This window comes from Arachis hypogaea, chromosome 11, assembly GCF_003086295.3.
Source record: "Arachis hypogaea cultivar Tifrunner chromosome 11, arahy.Tifrunner.gnm2.J5K5, whole genome shotgun sequence".
NCBI classification, from domain to species: Eukaryota; Viridiplantae; Streptophyta; class Magnoliopsida; order Fabales; family Fabaceae; genus Arachis; species Arachis hypogaea.
This window is the reverse complement of record NC_092046.1, coordinates 142928719-142948827: the sequence shown is the minus strand read 5'-3', so window position 1 is coordinate 142948827 and position 20109 is coordinate 142928719. Positions and strand designations below refer to the sequence as shown.

Genomic DNA, 20109 nt, shown 5'->3' with positions numbered 1-20109 from the left:
AAAGACGATGAAAAATCTCGGGATAACAAGAAAAGTTTCAAACTAGTTCCTCGCTATGAATCGTATACCCATTTCAACACTAAGAGGAATGACATTATTCAGGAAATACTGAACTCAAAGCTGATTAAACCTCCCCGTAAGGCTGGAAATTACCCTGAAACAAAAAATATTGACAAATCCAAATACTGCACCTTCCACCAGAAACACATGCATACGACCGACGAATGTGTAATTACTAAAGATCTCCTAGAGCGCTTAGCGCGACAAGGACATCTCGACAAATTTATTGCAGGGCATATGCAGAAAAAAACAACGCCCAACTTTGAACAACCTACAGCAGCCCCATCGTCAAGGGAGAAGGATAAAGCTCCGGCTCAACCTAGGGGCATGATCAATTGTATTTCAGGTGGTTACACTGGAGGTGGACATACAAGCTCGGCAAGAAAGCAAACCTACAGAGCCATGTTGGCAGTTGAGGATACTACTAACAATCTTCAACCAACTCAGGATGTCCCCGAAATGACTTTTGGCTGTGCTGACTTTAAGTGCAGTCACATCAACTTCGATGACCCTGTGGTTATCTCCATCCAATTGGGAGACCTAATAGTTCGGAAAGTGCTACTTGATCCCGGGAGCAGTGCTGACGTACTATTCTTCGCCACATTTCAGAAAATGAAACTGAGCAGTAACATTTTGCAGCCATACTCAGGAGACTTGGTCGGATTTTTAGGGGAACAAGTTCCCGTGTTGGGTTCTGTGTGATTACAAACCACACTCGGTGAGCAACCATTATCTAAGACACAAGATATTCAATATCTCGTAGTCGACTATTTTAGTCCTTATAATGTTATATTAGGAAGACCTTTTTTGAATAGATTTGCTGCCATTGTTTCTACATTTCACCTTTGTGTCAAGTTTTCTGTGCAGGACAATGTCGTTGCAACAATTCATGGTGATCTACATGAAGCTCGGCAATGCTACAGCATAAGCCTAAAGCCCATCAAAAGGAACAACGAAGCACGCGTCAACTCAATACAATCCGAACAACCAATACTAGCCGAGCTAGACCCGAGCGCCGATTTTGAAGAACGCCCTATGCTAAATGAAGATCTGACAAAAGTCACCTTGACCGAAGATCCAACAAAGTTTACTTTTATAGGAACATCAATCAACAATGAAGACAAAGAAAAGCTGATTAGTTTCTTACGCCAGAATGCAGACCTATTTGCCTGGACTTTCGGGGATATGCCAGGGATAGATCCATCCGTAATTACACATAAATTGGCAATCAGCCGAACAGCCCGACCAGTTTCTCAGAAGAAGCGAAACCTCGGAACCGAGAAACGATTGGCCTCCATGTCAGAAGTCAAGAAACTCATCGACGCCAAGTTAATCTAAGAGATCAGGTTCACAACATGGTTAGCCAACGTCGTTATGGTAAAAAAGAATAACGGTAAATGGCGCATGTGCGTCGATTTTACTGACTTAAATAAGGCCTGCCCTAAATATGCTTATCCTTTACCCAGTATTGACACTTTAGTTGATAACTCTTGTGGCTATGGCACTTTGAGTTTCATGGATGCATATTTTGGTTATAACCAGATCCTTATGCATCCATCAGACCAAGAAAAAACAGCCTTTATAACTGAGTATGGTAATTACTGCTATAATGTTATGCCTTTCGGTTTGAAGAATGCAGGTGCGACGTACCAAAGACTGATGAACAAAATCTTCGAACAGCAAATAGACAGGAACATCGAAGTGTACGTCGACGACATGGTCGTCAAGACAAAGGTCGGTCATCCCCACATACAAGACCTTGATGAAGTATTTGCACAGATCCGAAAATATAACATGCGTCTGAACCCCGAAAAATGCGCCTTTGGTGTTCGGGGAGGAAAATTCCTCGGATTCATCCTGACAAGCCGAGGCATTGAAGCAAATCCAGAGAAGTGTCAAGCAATACTTGACATGCACAGTCCGACGACCATAAAGGAAGTTCAGCGATTAACAGGCAATTAGCCACGTTGTCCAGATTCCTGCCGTGCTTAGCATCCAAATCCTATAACTTTTTTCAGTGTTTGAAGAAGGACACAAAAAGTTTTTCGTGGAATGAAAACTGTGAAGCCGTGTTCACAAATTTAAAGCAACTCCTTTCAAAACCACCTGTTCTACAAAAACCTAAGCTCGGCAAGCCATTGTATTTATATTTATCTATAACTGATGTGACAATTAGCTCTGTTCTCATTACAGAAAATGACAAAGTTCAGCAACCAGTTTATTTTGTGAGCAAGTCATTACAAAATGCAAAGCTTCGTTACCCGAGACTAGAAAAGCTTGCCTTAGCATTAATCTTCTCTGTAAGACGGCTCCGATCTTATTTCCAAAGCCACACCATCATCATCATAACTGGACAACCACTTCCGCAGATACTTTCTAAACCTGAATTAGCAGGACGACTAATCAAGTGGTCTATTGAACTCTCAGAATTCGATATTCAGTACCAGCCCAGAGGATCTGTCAAGTCACAATGCTTGGCCGATTTTGTAGCTGAGTTTACAAGCTCATATTCGGAAAATGAGGACCAAACATGGACCTTGTTCGTTGATGGCGCTTCAAACCCTCAAGGATCTGGAGCAGGCATACTACTGGAAAGCTCGGACGGAATAGTTCTGGAACATTCTCTCTGATTCTCATTCAAAGCCAGTAATAACCAGGCGGAATACGAAGCCCTCATAGCTGAGCTCAGGTTAGCTGCCGATTTACATATTGCCAATTTAAAGGTCTACTATGATTCGTTGTTAATTGTTCAACAAGTAAATCAAAGTTTCCAAACAAAAGATCAGATTTTATTGAAATACATGGATGTTGTTCGGTAGTTACTAACCGGTTTTTCAAATTCGAGATTGTCCATATACTTAGGGAACAAAACCACAGAGTAGATATTTTATCAAAGCTGGCGACTACACAGGCACACACTGCCACACTTTTGAAATCAACTTTAGATAAGCCGAGCATTGATACACTGAACATTTTTAACATTGTAACTAAAGACAGTTAGCAACATTCTTATATTCAATACCTCCGTCATGGTTCCATCCCGGAGGAAGTTCATGATAAGAAAAAATTCAGACGGCAAGCATCTTTCTTTACATTACTAAATAACGCTTTGTATAGGCGAGGTTATTCTCGATCTCTGTTGAAATGTTTGAACAGGTCGGAAGTCGATCTTGTTTTATCTGAAGCTCATGAAGGAATTTATGGGATACACTCTGGGGCCCGAAGCCTAGCACAGAAAATACTGCGAGCCAGTTTTTACTGGCCCACATTGTGGGAAGATACCAGGCAAAAGGTCAGAACTTGTGACAATTGTCAGAAACATGCCCCGATCATCAACTTACCTGCTGAGCACCTTCATCATTCAGTGGTAAGCTGGCCATTCAATAGATGGGGAATCGATATCCTCGGACCTTTTCCCACTGCCCCAAGACAGGTGAAATATTTGGTAGTTGCAATCGATTATTTTTCTAAATGGATCGAAGCGCAGCCTTTGGCAAAAATTACATCATCGCAGATGATCAGTTTTGTTTGGAAAAATATAATCTATAGATTTGGCATACCACATCATATTATAACTAACAATGGTCGATAGTTTACCTACCATAATTTCAAAAATTTTTTGCAGAATTTAAAGATAAAGCAGCACTTTTCCTCCATAGAGCATCCACAATCAAATGGGTTAGCAGAAGCAGCTAATAAGGTCCTCCTGCAAGCATTGAGGAAAAAGCTCGACAATGCAAAGGGAATGTGGGCCGAGCTTGTTCCCGAGGTGCTATGGGCATACAATACTACAGCACATTCAACAACTAAGGAAACCCCATTTCGTCTGGTATATGGGTCCAAAGCAATGATTCCAATGGAGATATCCCAAAGCTCGATGAGAACGCAAGCTGAGCACCATGATCAAGCTCGACTAGCAGAACTCGACCTAATCGAAGAAATACGAGACACAGCAGCTGTTCGGCACCGAGCCTTACAACAGCAGCTTGGCCAACGATATGCAAGGAAGGTACTCCCAAGATCATTTAACATCGACGACTTGGTGCTAAGGAAAACTGAACAAGCTCGCCAACCTTCCTCACACGGAAAGCTCGCAGCAGCCTGGGATGGTTCGTACCGAGTATATGAAGTCCTTGGAAGAGGTGCTTACAAAATAGAAGAGCTGGACGGCACCAAAATTCCGAACACATGGAATGTCAATTGTCTAAAGCAATATTACAGTTAACAACAGCAGCATGCTAGTACTCTTTTTCGTGTCTTGAGAGATTTTTTCCAAAAAAGGTTTTGCTCAAGGGGGTTTTAATGAGGCTAGCTTACCATGAATAAATTGTAAATGTACTGCTTTTAATAAATTTTAATCTTTTTTATAGATCTTCTAGCAAATAGCATATTCTTCTCGAAGTTCGAACTATTCTAAATTATCAGACTACAACATCATCCTACAAAGGAACTACTGATCAGAACACAAGTAGCATTATCCAAACACGGATGCGCAACAATTAAGCTAAATAAACGCTTAAACAGCAACACACAAATCACCATGCCCTCCTAAGGGTCTCCAAAGAATGATTAGGCAGAATCAAAGCCTAAAATTCAGCAGATATCGCATAAATGCGCAAATTCTTAAACAAAAACAAGTTTCCCATTCATAGTTTCTACAGAGGCATTTATACACCAAAATTCAAAACAAAACATACAAGTCCTTCATGACTAACCCAAAATAGTCATTTAGTAAAAAACAATAAAAAGCAAAACATTAATCAGCCAAATTGTCGTCCCCCTCTTCAGCAGCTTCTTCATCATCCACAAGCTCACCATCTCGAATTACCTTATTAGGATCTATAGTCGAAAAATCCCCATCGGGAATAAGAAACTTGGCCTGATTAACAGCTCGCTCGAACCCTTCTGCAAAAGCATCCAGAATATCGCCCTCTTTTCTACTCTCCATTTCTTTCATTTTTAAGGTCAACTCAATAACTCGGTTGTTTACACCCACAAAGTCATTTTCTTTCTTTGTCAACAACTCGGCAGCCTTCACACGACCTTCCTTTTCCATTTTTAATTCCCCCTCAACTTCAGACAACCTCTTCTTCAAATCAGTCAAAGCTGTATCCTTCAACACGAGTTGTTCCTTTAAAGCCACACTTTCAGAAGTCTCATGTAAAGCCTTAAAATGTTTTTTCTCTTGACTACGACCGATACTAGCCAATCGAAATCCTAGTACCTACAATTTCAGAATCAATATTAGAATCGGTATCATTTAAAAAAAACAAAATAATAATAAATACATATTTTGCACAAGCCTAACCTGCAGAAATTGGTCAACTCCTATATCCCCAACTTCATCAACCAGGGCCATATCCGTTATTGATTGGACGACTTCGTCCGCCACGACATTAAAAGGAAACTTCCGACTCCAAACCGACGAGCCCTCTCCTTCATTTTCAAAAGAATGCAACTTTTCTTGTCTTATGGAAAAGCTCGACAAATCTTCGAGCTGCACCATCTCATCCTTGCTCTGTTCACCATCCAGCACAATCAGATCTGATTTTCTCTTTTTAAATACAATCCCCTTCTTCTTTGGTGGGGGCTGGTTGACCTCTGCCCCACCATCCACCTTCTCAGGGTTGGAAGAGGAACCTTCAAAGTTTTTGGCTTTAAAGCGGGATCTTAAGCTCGAAACCGACACTCCAGGATACTTCCCAGCTGTAGCATAAAAGAAAGGTAATCACTAAACCAAATATACCAAACATAAACAAAAATAAGTATATTCCGAATTTCTCACCAAAGTAATTTAATACAGCCGATTTATTTTCCTCCCAGGGAAGTAACTCAGATACAGATATCAAACCACCTTTGTCCACCATCTCAATCAGAAACGACATTATACATTCATTTCGACTAGTAAGTTCAGGACTTAGTATATGCTGCGGTTGGCAACACCAATACATCGGAAATTTCTCCCCCAAATGTTCATCCAAATAGAAAAGAAACTCCTCATCTACCGACTTTACTTTCAAAACATTTCTTTCAAATCCTTGAAAGACGACTTATACAATTTAAAAACAGAAAAGCCTGGAGTACTATTCAGATTTATCCACAAACCCTTCCACACCTCTTTGGCCTGAAATAACGAAAAGAATAGTTCCAGGTCTGCTTCAATTTTTAGGAATTGCATCAGAACTTGGAAACACTTGATAAATGCCCAGCCATTAGGGTGGATTTGGGAGGGAGCACAGTTCATCTGTTTTATCACATCACATTCAAAGCTAGAAAAGGGAAGTTTAACACGCAATTCTTCCATTACACAGCTATACATATAAAAGCTTTCAAAATCTTTCCTCCTATGGAAGACATGATCAGACCGATTGCATGGCAACAACTCCAGGTAAAATCCAGGCTTCACTATCCTGGCTAAATTCACTCTGTTGACACAGTCTCTATCGAAAAATAGAGAAGTCCGTATTTGGACATCCCCATCAACTCAGTCATAAGACTCATTGTCTTCGACCTTGGGTAGCAGTTTTTCTTTTTATCACTCATCTTTCTAGCCGAAATAGGAAAACTACTTACGATAGTAAAAAGCGAGGGAAGTTTTACTAACTTCTTGTACTCATTCTTCTTAAAAGCTTCTGTAGATGCCTCCCGGTAACACACACCAAGCGTGTAGAACGTTTACACCCTAGCCACTCATTTAATCAACTCTTCAGTTCCATAAGTCAATCTTGGCCGTTAAACACAATCCACTTTCAACGGCTAGTAACACACATTGGAAATTGCACACTTATTAAAATAATAAGTAAAAAATACACCAAACCATGAGAAGCATTAATTCAGTACAGCTTCCCATATCCAAGTCTTTTCATATACTAAAGATAGACTTAAATGAGCCACGTTAATCTGCGGGCTCCACATACCAAGCTATAACTCGTTAATTACCATTTAAAAGTTCAACCTGTCTCCTTCAAGTCAGGCCAAGTTTGGGGGCTGTGATATGACCAGTAAACATCAGTTACGAGTTATAGCTCAGAAACGCATAATCCTCGATCATAACCGATTATTCATAATAATCAGCATTAACTCTAAATCAATAACGTCGGTTACGATTAATTCTCTCCTTGGGCGTTACAACTCGGAAGAAAACGATCAACCTCGCCCACTCAGGTATAAAAAGGAATGAGAAAATTTTAGAAGGTATGCAATCTTTCCAAGAATTAACTTTTACATATACATCATTTTGCTGACTTGAGCGTCGGAGCGTCTTTGCAAGTACCCGCCTCCCTTATTTTTCCATTGCCGATGTATATCACGCCTCAGTGGGAAGGTCTGCCGATTTTCGTCGAGAACCGAGCAATACTTCAGCCTAATTAAGCAAGAACAGGACGAATATAATTTCTTATTTTAAGTAGATAACCAATTTTCATATGAAATAATGCAAGGGAAAACTGCGCGTATATATCATATATCATCTATCTAACTTGTACTTTGTGATTGTTAGTTATAACCGAAAATAATAATAATGTATATTATTAACCTAAAAGATTACACTTAATTAATTAAACCACATCCATCCCCCCTTATTTTTCCTACTATATAGTCCAAATTTGTAAAAATTGTCGCCAAGGGAAAAGACGAAACCAACCGATATATGTGTGTGTTTCTGTATTATGGTCTATGGATTCTGCTTGAAAACGAACTTTTCCTAATCTCACAAATCTCCAGAGAGGGGTAACCATATACGGGTATGCCATCAATACACTAACTTTTTCTTTTTCTCTTTTTTTCCCCCACTTTATTGTATTTTCTTGGAGTTTAATGGACAAGGCCATGACCCCTCCATGTGGTTTAGGAAAAGCTTTTAATAAATATACTATTCACAATTTAATTTTAATTTATTTGTTCAAATAATAATGCTTGTCCTTTTCTTTTTCCCTATAGCTTTTGTTGTACTCACATGCATATATATGGTGCAGGGCATATGGCAACAATTTACATTAGAGAAGTGGTGGGTAACAATATGGTTCATGGTGTTGGGGTGAGGCCTAACATGCCACATGTCAATAATAATTTTATGCCGTTCATTAGCACATATATATAAATATATAGTACCGTATTAATTAATTGTTTTTGTGAGGCCACTGAGATATGGAGTTTTTGTCCAATAATGCTTTTCCTGGGATGTGGTTGGAGCTTATTATAGGTAATATTTGACAATAATTCAGACTCTTTTGGCCTTGGTGTTAATTAGTATTTGGATGAAAAAGGTATTTAAGATTTTTTTTATTAATTATCTAGGGAAGAAACTTTTAGTCATGGTTTATTTTTTCAGAAATATTAAGAATATTTTTTATCAGTATTAATTAATATTTTATTTTTATATTATTTAAATTTTTAGTTTATAATTTAAAATTGGTCAAATATTAATAAAAATAATAATTTTTTTTGGTTATACAATATTATTTTTATTTTTTTAACACATCGACATCATAATCCAAAAGTCAAACTTATTAATTTTATTTGAATTTGTTAATTGTTTATGTTTTTCTTATGGTAATTTTTTGTTTTTGTATATCACTCAGGTGAATACTTACGTGCAGTTGACTTTAAAGTTAATAATTAAAAACTATTAAATAATTTAATAAATTTAAATATATTATTATCTAACGATTTTTAATTTAATATCGCATAAAGATAATTTCATATAAGTTTTAATGTTAACCATATAATAACCTATAAATTAAAAAAAAAAAAAAAGCTATATCAAGGAATTGATGAACCTTTTGGTTTTGTTACTTATGTAAATTAATTGTTAGACAATTTTGATTGAAAGTTTTAACTCACAAGTATTCTTTTTCTCAATATTTGTTTTTCTTCTTTTTAAAAAAATTAGGAAGCTGGAAAACCTTTTAATTACTATTTGCATAGTTTACTAGGTGCGCATACAAGTAGAATATACCAACTAAAAAATATCCATAACCTTCAGTCGTTGCACAACTAACAGCTTATGCTATATTTGGTTGAAAGGAAAGAAATAGAGAGAAAAAAAATAAAAAATAAAAAATAAAGAAAGAAATTGAGTAAATTTTTAATTTTTTTAGATGTGTTTGAATGGAAGAAAAATAAGAAAGAAACATAAAAAAAAGTGTTAGGGGACCAACATATTTTGTGATTTATAATCATTAATTAATTATTATTGATATTTTTAATAATATAAAATTTTATCAAATAGTGTAGAATTATTCACTTTTTTTATTAGTTAAATATTGACCAAATTTTAATAAAAATGCTGACCAAGACTTTCTCTAAAAATTAATGTGTGGCTAATAATATGAGTGATAGCTGCACATTCAAATAATATGGCTGACAATTTATCAAATTTAACTTTTAAGTTCAATTAATTAATAATACATGGTAAATTTTTTTATCTTCTCTTTCTCTATTTGTCTATATAACTTTAAACAAACTCTTAATGGTTGGTATCATGTTACAAGAGACTTCATTGTTAGTTATGACTTTCACCTATATGATGTTTCAATATTTATTTACAATGGAGATAATCTGATAGCATATTTTTTTTCTCATTTATATTAATGACTTTTATCGACGGGTAAAGGGCAATGATACAAAATTCGTAAGAGGAGTGCTAGATAAACAATGACTATTTTGAACAACATGAATAATCATCAATTAAATAAAAATATATTACATCCTAATTTAATATTATTAATTAAATTTAAAATTAATTTACTCTTTTAACTTTATTAATTTACATTATTCACATATTATTCAAAAATATTGTTGATTACCTATACTTTTTCAATTGGTAATGACCTTTAAAAAATTCTTTACACTCAAGTATTCTTACTCAAAGACCTTAGAATTTTCAATCACTTCCTTAGTATGAAGATTCTTTCCACTTCTAATAGTCTCTTCTGCATCATGACATCTACGAGCAAGTCTTACCCACATCCTGTGATTTAACACTAGATTATTATATATTAGGATTAATTAGTATTAATTAAAATTATTTAACATATCTAAATATTTATTATATGGTATTATATTTTTATTATAGATAAAAACATAACTAACAAAAGATATATTTTTTTTACTCTAATTTTCTATTTCAATATACTTTATTCCTATACCTAGTGTAGTGATAATAAAGTAAAAACAGATAACTTGTATATAACTTTAAATGAGATGACTAAAAATTTATAAAATTAAATGTTAAATTCAATTCCTAAGGAAACATATATTTTTTTCTTGTGTAATTTTTTTTTTCGATTTTATTAAGTAGATAATGATTTTTGTAAACAATGTGAACAATAAGCTCTAAAATTGATCTAATAAAATAAAAAAACACTCCATTCCCGACTTACTTCCTAAACCCTAACATTAGAATAACCATTCACATAACTAGTGAATTGAACATCCAACCATTGTTAACTGTACATGAGTAAATCGAATCAAAAGAAATAACTATCCAACTAAAAATAATCAACATAATCATCTGCATACCTATTAAATTAAACATCAAATATATCCATTATTTATATTATTTAATATTCTCATTATCTCCTTATACTTTTTCTTTTTTTCTATACCTAGTGTAGGGATGATAAAGCAGAAACAAATAGCTTGTGATTTTGAGTAACATAAGGGTGATTGCTTTAAGCCACCATTGTATGCCACATGCGGAGCACTAACAAATTAAATTGATGCTTTGTGGAGCCGCCCTCTTTCAATTTAATTATGATTATACTTCCACGAGTTAATGTAGCAAATTTAATTTAATTTGGAATTTCAACTTTTGATCAGCATCAATCTTTTTTTCTTCAAATAAATAAAGTTCTCATGGGATTAGATTATTTAATAATACTTAACATCAATCTGTTTTGCTTCTTATTTTGATTGATGAAAAGAAATCATCATACAGAGAGCAAGAAATATCCAAATGTATAGAAATCGCTTATTTAAAATCTATTATCTTATGTAAAACGTCAACAAGTGGTGTTGCTCTTCTAATTATTGTCAAAGTTTAAACAGTAATCTTAGTAATTATTACAGGTGAAGACTCATGTACTCTCTTAGTATCTACATAAAAGTGATAGTTAAGACTTAAGAATTGTCAGATAATAATTTAGTAAAATTGAACAAATTATTTAACGATTTTTAAATGGAAGTCATTTAGATAAAAACGTTTAAAATATATTTTTTTAAAGATATTTTTTAATAATTAAAAATTAATACATATAATTGATTAAACCGTATTATTTTTATTAAAATTAAATTCGACAAATTTATTTGGCTAGAAAATTGGTGAACTATACCTTGAATCAGTCTAAATTAATATTTTTTATAAAAAATTACTACAATATTTTTATTATAAAAAATTATTAAATTATTATTATTATTATTATTATTATTATTATTATTATTATTATTTTGAGAATCCTAAATTTTAACTATTTTTTTCTCTTTGTGCTGTCATAGGATTAGAATTTAAAATTCTAAAAATTAAAAAATATATATAATAAGAATATTTTAATTATTTTTTTATAAAAAAAAATATTAATTTAAACCGATTCAAAATTTAATTTACCAATTTTTTCGGTTAAATTAATTTATCTGATTTAATTTTAATAAAAATAATATGATTTAATTGATTATATATATTAAATTTTAATTACTAAAAATTACATTTAAAAAGATGTTTTACACGTTTTTATTTAAATTATCCCTTTTCCAATATCAATTTTATATGAGACAAATGCACGTAAATTTTCACCTTATTTATTATATATATACTAAGATAAGATATTTCATATAAATAGTAGATAACACCATATGTATTTTTTTTTTTTTTTTTTTCTGTGGGGCTTGTAAAGAAGGCGTAAATTGAAGAGTTAGTGAGGATAGGAGTTGGAACTTGGAAGAAAGTGGATTAAGTGCAACCGCGTAAGTACAACAACTCACCACACATATATAATAAATAAATACGAGATTTCTACTGTTATGTGTAAATTATATTTTACGAATGTTTGTTGTTAGAAACCCTGATTGGTTAGCGAGGTTTCCTAATTCCTACGTCTTTAACAAAATAAAGAATCAAAATGTTTTAACTTTGGAAGTTTATTTTGCCACATATATATACCCCCTGTTGCTATTTTCCTTTTATACGTTATCATACAATATCACTTGGTCAAATCTTGCATAGGAATATTGATGGAAACAATTACTGGGCCACTATTAATTAGGTAAAGTAACCGATAACAATAATAATAATATCTTTAGGAGAAGAAAACATTTTGAGGGAATTAAGGGGATTGCTTGAACGAAGGAGAACACGGGGAATAATTTTTAGTAGTAGCTGATTTTCTTGTTCACACATACAGTTATTCTCATGAATCTGTTTTTGTAGTGACAGTAACATTTGTGTTGGGAGTTGGTGACACGAGTTTTGTTTAATTAAGCAAACACCATATTAAGTAGCTAGTAAACAGTGACCATAGCCATTAGCCCAATTTGCTTTGAAAAAAATGATTTTGGTTTGGTTTTGACGATATTTCCGACCCCACAGGTCAAGAACTAATCCATCTTATTTAAGAGCTTGTCACTAACTAGTAGGTTACTTCATGCATAGCAGACTAGTGAACTAATCACTAGAACAACCAAACTTGGTTAAAAAAAAAAATCATACGTATATGTATGTGTTAGTGCTGGAATGTGATGTTGACACACACAACAAGGACCTTGTATGTATGTATGTCTATTTCTTTAATAGTTAGTTGCTCTAAAAATTCACTTTGTTTTCTCATCAATTTTGCTGGTAGTTTTCAGAATCCTCAATTGGGCTTTCCCTTCCATTAGTCACACCCACATGGGAAGCTAGGTATTGAGATAATAAATGCTAGAATGCTGCTAATGCTACCCCCCTCCATGTGATAAACTTTAAAGACTGTAACCCAAAATTAAAACAGGAAAATTTTCAATGCTTGGGTACGGTGGCCCTCAATATTAATTGTCTTTGATGGTCAATTAATCAATCCAACTCTTGTGTTTGAGTGCACTTATATTGAAACTTGAAAGCGATGAAACTAAGTCACTCACTCGTGTGCCTAAGTTTGAAAATAGCAAGGACAAGTGTCAACCCTGTAATAATATTATTAGTCATTTATTTAAGTCATTCACAGTTCACACCATTGCCCTATCAGGAACAGCATGTCATCCATTCACCTCACCATCTCAGTCAGGGTCATATCATACATACACACCAATTCTCAATCCTATGTTGTTTTCTTTCTCATTTATTTATTTATTTTTATTATTTTTATGAATGTGCCAAATGAAATTGCAAAAGCCTTTTAAAGTACTAATAAGAATAATTAGCTTCTTTTTCCACACTCTGACCCAAAGAAGAAATCAACCGATTTAAAATTTTGTTAAATCTCTATAATTTTACCATGATTCTACATTATCAAATTATCCTTGCTTTCTTTATTATATAAAGAAAGAAGACTAGAAATTAATTTTTACATTTAATAATCAGTAAGTATTTTTTAATAATTAATGGCTTAACAAAATGGTGTATATAAAGGTGCATGGGTTTTGGAACTTTGCTGGTAATAGAAGAGAGGAGGGTGAAGGTGATGTGAAAATGTCAGTGGGGCTGAGTAAGGTGGGGGCGACAAGTCACATGGTATGTTAGGCCATTGTGCTGTGCCGAATAAGCATGCTTTTGGCGCTTTCTGAAAAAAAGAAAAAAAAATAATAATAAAAAAGAAAAAGAAAAAGAAAAAGAAGCTTGAAGTGGAGTTAGCCCCCTCAACTCAAGTATTCACAAACCTATTGATCAATTCCAATGACATATGCACATTACTTGCTTTTCACACACTGCCACAAAAATAACAGCCTAATCCACTGTACACAAAGAAGCACAATAAATTCTCACACATTTAGGCTTCAAACTCGGGAAAAGGTTAAAATATGACCTAAGTGTCATTCAATGACTTGTAGCTGTGAAAAATCAAAGAAAATGTGCATGTGAAAAATAAAAGGTTATCTGGTAGTAGTATCATGTTTTCTGATTTGTCCGTTTCCTACCTTTGTACACAGTCAGTTAAGATAACACAAATAATAATTAGGGTTGGAAAAATACTACTCTATTAGACTTAAGATAATGAGTGATTAACATAAGGCGAATTAAGAAAAAAGCTGCCACCACCCAGTTTCGGAATTCTTTATTTCGTGATGGTATTCTGAATTTCTGATCCAAGCAGAGTGCAATATAACTACATAGGTGCATACCGTAAATTCCTTACCTTTTAACAAATATGGCAATGCATTTATTATCCCAACCAAAAAAAAGTTGTATATTTTAAAGGATTTTGCTGAGTTAACGTTTTAATAGTAAAAAGTTTGTATTCAAAAATCAATAATTTTAAAAGTAGCATGAAGCACTTGTCACTCAACTGAAATCATTTTCTTTTCCGGAATCAAAAGAGAGTCACGCCTGAAAATATAGAACATTACTTTGCTGAAAGGGAACACGTATTGCTAGCTAACTTGAATGCTTATGATATTGAGCTTACTTGAAAGTTGAAACAGAATAATTAAATTAGAGAGAGGAAAAAAGAAAAAGGGGGAAAACAGAATTATATATGTACGTACATAACAGAGAGCATGCTTTGCTTGCAAGAAAAGACAGATGGTTATAAATATAATATAAAAGAAAAAAAAAGGGTGAGCAATAATAATAATAATTGAAAAAATTGACACCTGGCATGGCATTCAGTCATTCACACACACACACGCCCAAAGGTGTCATCATCAGCTTGGCGGCGCCGAGCTTGTGCCGGCGCCGGAAGAGGAGTCTGAGGCGGCGGCGCCGGAGCCGGAGAGAAGGTTGAGAAGAGCAGCCATGGCTCTGACTTGCATCTCAAGCGCCGGTATGTAATCGATGGCCTCTTCGAGAATGACCGGCACAGGTTCTTTCCGGCAACCGGGAACGAGTCGCGCCAAGAACCTGAGTTTCCTCTGCACAGCCGGTAAGTTCTTCTTCCCTTTGAGGCGTAAAACGCTGACACGTGGCTTCTTGGATCGGGTGAGCGCAGGCTGCGCCACTCTCTGTCTCTTGTGCTGTTTGGAGAACTTGAGCTTGAGCCTGCGGTTGGCGAGTATGGCGCGGCTCCACCGTGTTTTGCCTTTAGCTGTGGCGGCGAGGACTCTGTCCGCGGCTTCTCGGACGGCCTTTCCGCGGCGGGGGACGGAGGTGGAGGCGAGGTTGACTCTCGCTAAGGCCTGGTGGAGCTTGGAGGAATAAATTTGTTGCTGAGCTTGCGATTTCCATTTGAAGTGACTCTGAAGATATTCTTTCTGCAGTTTCTTCTTCTTCTTCCTCTTTGAGTCACGTGACCGGTCCGTGCTTGTTGGTGCTGGGTTTGACACCACCGATGTTGAGGCCATTTTTATTATCTGATTTAGATTCAGACGTACAAGATAGGATTCCAAGAATTGCAGATTCTAAAAGGAAGAGAGGGTTAGTTGATTATGGCTAATTAATTATATTCTTCAATGGTGTTATGTTATCTGATTGAAGGGAGTGAGAAAGGGATTTGTATATGGCAGGTGAGGGGCCGGGTGGGTGGGTGGGTGGGTGAGGTTAAGGTAAGATTGAAGATTCAAGTGAGAGAAAGGATGTGAAGCCTTTTATAGTGGGTATAATACTTACTCAACGGGTTTGTTGGGCCTTTGATGAGGCCCTCTTCTGGTCCTGCTTCAAGTATTTCCGGCTCTTGTCGGGATGGCATGTAAGCCCAGCCAGCCTGTAAAGCTATGCTTTTTCACCCACCAAAATTCATTTAACTTGCAATCTTGTGTTCACTGCAGTTTATCTTCCCATGTGCATGCAACCCAAAAAAGACTTTCAATGCTGCTTATCTCATACAGGTAATGTTTTTATCTTTTCACATTACTTTACTTTTTGTTATGTTTATTACCACACTTTTATGTGTTTTCCCACCTCATTTCCTTCAACTTATTTATTTTCACTTTTTTCAGCAAGGTCAAAAAATGTTTTAGGAATCATATGCAGTGGAAGCTTTTGCTGTCTTTTCACCGTCTGTGTTAATAAGTGAATCAACCTTCAGCAAATTAAACTATATTGCTAATATATTTTTTCAACCGTACACATAAAAAAATCAATTATTAAATTAATTATATTATAAAATATATATTAAAATATAAAATACATGTTAAAAATGAGTTATTATATATATTTATACATAATTTTATGGTGATTGATTTTTTGTGTGTGCATAATATTTTTAATATATTTAGAATGATCCTGTTAGAAAACTAACTATGATATAATAAATTTGGAGCAAACTAATTGAAAAATAGGTCTATTACAAAAAAAATTAATCCATACTATCTTAATTTTTTGAATTTTAAAATTAAAAATAAAATTATTTTTTAACTAGTTAGTTTTAAGTTGGCCACGTTCTAGTTAGTTTTTTAGACTTTTTCTATTTCTATAGATGGTAAGTTGAAAAGAAATTAAAGGCATGCTTGGCATAGCAATTAGTACTAGCCCGTGGGTGACATTTTGTAGTTTTTTTTCTTTTGGGTTTAGACTTTAGACCCCATTCTCATTTTTTTATTAAGAAATGTAAAAAGCATATTTATGGAATTTTGAAAAATTAAGATTTTCAAGTGAAACGGATGTTGTATTTTAATCTATTTATTTTACGCCTGGAAAAGGCAAAAATCTTGAAACGTAGATCCGAATCTAAGAGGTATGTATATAGTATCTCCCAATTCACAAACAACCTTTTACCATTATACACTAAAGATTAAAATTTTGTGTCGTAAAAGAAAAGAGAAAAATGAAAATATGAAAATGATCGTCTTAGACGCTTAAAAAAAAAAAGAAAAAGAAAATATGGGCAGTTAGTTGCAGTGCTGACATCGTTTAACCCCTCCCATATTATTCTTTACTTTTACAGCTAAGGAATTATAAAAGTACGGAACGACATACATAGGTTTCTTTTTTTTTTTTTTTTTTACTTATATATTTATTTATTTACACATTTTTACTGGACATAAGCTCTAGAGCTCTAGCTGTTTGGATATAGAGCATGTAGCAAATAGCAATAATGGAAACAAGCCTATCCTCAAAATCACATCTAGAGATGTTCAAATCCAAACCGATCCAAATTAAATCGCTCATTCAATTCAATTTAAATCGAAAATCAATTAAAATCGCACTAATTTGGATTTGATTGGATTCTATTTTTTGCAAACCGTTAGACTGGATCGGATTTCGGATCTACTTTTCATAACCGATCCAATCCAATCCAAACCGCACAATGTGCTATAATATTATTATTTTATTATTATATATACAATTATATTTATAACATGTTTAATTTGTTTTCTAAGCTTCACTCTCTCATATCCAATATTTTTTCTCTAAAATTTAACTGGAGTTGGTCTAATAATTAGTTTATTAATCTATTTAAATAAATATTGGAAGTTCGAATTTCGCCTTATACATACAGTAATTTATTAGTCAGCAATAGACTCTTAAATAGAGCTCAAATTTACAAATTATTTTTTTATCTATCAGACTAAAAAATACTATAAAAAACCAAAAAAATATTTATTCTCTAAAAGTTTCAATTTAACTTTGATATATATTACTTAATATTTAAAATATTAGCAACTTAGTAATAGTATCTAATTAAATAAAAAGATAAACTAATCTATTTTTTAAAAATTTCAGACAATTTAATATCTAAAATGAAAGATTAATTTATGACATTTTAAAAAATTTAAAATATTTAAGATAAGAGATTAATTTAATAAATAATTTTATTATCTGACATAAAAATGATTAGATACCAGTTTATCCTATCCCAAATTTTTTTGTACCATATCACCTGGTTTTCATCTAGTTTTACCTCTAATCCATTACCACTAAAATCGGCTTCACCCAACAAAATTCAGAATTTATGACTGGTCAAACGAGATAACCCTCCAAAATCTCTCCAATCAAATCGTTAGAATATAAAATATCAGAGCATTAGCAAGAGACTCCGCAAAACAAGCATCAATAATACGTATAACCGCCTAAAGCTATCCCTATATATACGAGTGACCAACTTAGTTACAAGTATGATATACATTCAGTCTTACTCTGAATTACTTAACACTCTTACTTACTTGAGCGTTGGAGTCCCTTTGTAGGTGTCCAATGCCGCCTTCTCCTACAAGAAGAACGATGTTCCTTCCTCTTACTCCCAAGGAAAGCAAGTTCAAGCACTAGCAGAACAAGCTATACCTCGAAGATATCTTTTGACGCCCACCGTGGAGTCGTATATCTAAGCCTACCATCTTTTCTGTCTGATTTTTACCTTCTTTTGCAGGATGTAATTAATGGCGAAAGAGCAAAATCTTGCAACGCACTATAAATTTCAATTTTTCCGATAATATTATCTAGCGGTATGCTGTTTTAATTACATACTATCCATTTTCGATTTTCATATTTACATCAGAAATGTTGGCCTCGTAAGATTATATAACTATTTGACCAAATAGCAAAATTAGTTTCATTATCTTTGATCAAGAATAAAATTCCATATGATCTAAACAATTTGAACATGAATAATTTCGTACTTTCAAGATGTTAGTTCAAAAAGACTTATCATCATTTCCACTCCTTTAGTAATAGTGAATCTTTCAAACTCATTTGGAATTTATATATTATTTGTGAATACAAGTTCTGTCTTATTTTTTATTCCACATTGCTTTATAGCCTTTACTCTATTCACAATATTTATTCTTATACTAATGGTTCTTTTTCTTCTTATAGCAATTTTTAATTAGTTTTCAATAAAGTAGCATAAATGTGAAATTACTTATTTTTATTGACACAATGAGATATATTTATTCTCAATTCTTTTTATCTATCGCAAATTTCTATTGCTAATAACTAGTAAGTACTATTCTATTTTTTAATAGCATTTTGATTGCTCAATACTCATACGGTCCCATTTGTGTTGTTCCTTCGTTAATTTCAATTATTTATTTCTTTGGCTTTAGCCAATAAAAAATGTGTTTGCATTGTCACATTTATCTTATATATTACCATATCATGATATCTTTGAGATTAATATAAAAAGACAAAATTAAAGTTGACTCCAAAGCTGTCAATAGATGAAATAAATTCTGCCAAATGCTCTACTAACGTTATCTAACGGGATTCAGTTATAGTTTTTACCGATGAATTCAAAACATAAATTTACAATACAATAAAAAAAAGTCCAAAAATTAAATTGAAAATTGAATGACAATTGAGAGGCGAATAGCTGCTTATATATTCTTTTATTTTAATCTTCAATACGACATGGCCTATTATAAAATATACACTAACCTATGTACTTTAACCATTTTACGTTATATTTAGTTGCATATTATCAATATTATCAATCTGTATTTCATTGTTGATTATCAATATTATCAATATTAGCAATAGTACCGCCATGCGGATTATATTATAACTCGAACAATTTGCACTTTTCAATGACCACTCGACACCAAAATCAATATACAAAGACGTATGGTGATGTGTTATTTTTTCATTAATGATATCTTTACTTTTTTACTTTCAATTTTTCTTATTATTTTCATCATTCCTAATTGATCTATAAGTCATCTCATACACGATAAACATAAACCACTCTGCCACGAATCTTCAGAATCATATACAAATCTTCGACCAAGATATACTCCCCATAAAGCACGTTACCAAGTTATATATCACCAATTCTTTTCATACCAAAACAAACTTACAATTCGGATGGTCAAATTTCAAAAGCAAATTACAAATCAATTGACAATGAGTCAACTGCTCAAACTTATCTAAAAGAATACCCAAATTCATTATTCAAATTCAGCTCACCTTACTGAATTATAATTTGGTTTTCAAGCAAATCACGATTTTTACTCCTCTATTGTTTGAAGATACTTTTTTTTAAAAGTAAA

At 33.4% G+C, this 20109-nt stretch overlaps 1 protein-coding gene across 1 annotated transcript; it reads right to left on the bottom strand.

Annotated features, from left to right (window-relative positions):
* Positions 1-14616: 14616 nt before the first annotated feature.
* On the bottom strand, positions 14617-15837 carry LOC112723183 (transcription factor bHLH148). The gene has a single exon (XM_025774444.3). The coding sequence runs from the start codon at positions 15526-15528 to the stop codon at positions 14893-14895; it is 636 nt and encodes a 211-aa protein (XP_025630229.1). The 5' UTR covers positions 15529-15837; the 3' UTR covers positions 14617-14892.
* Between the last annotated feature and the right edge of the window lie 4272 nt (positions 15838-20109).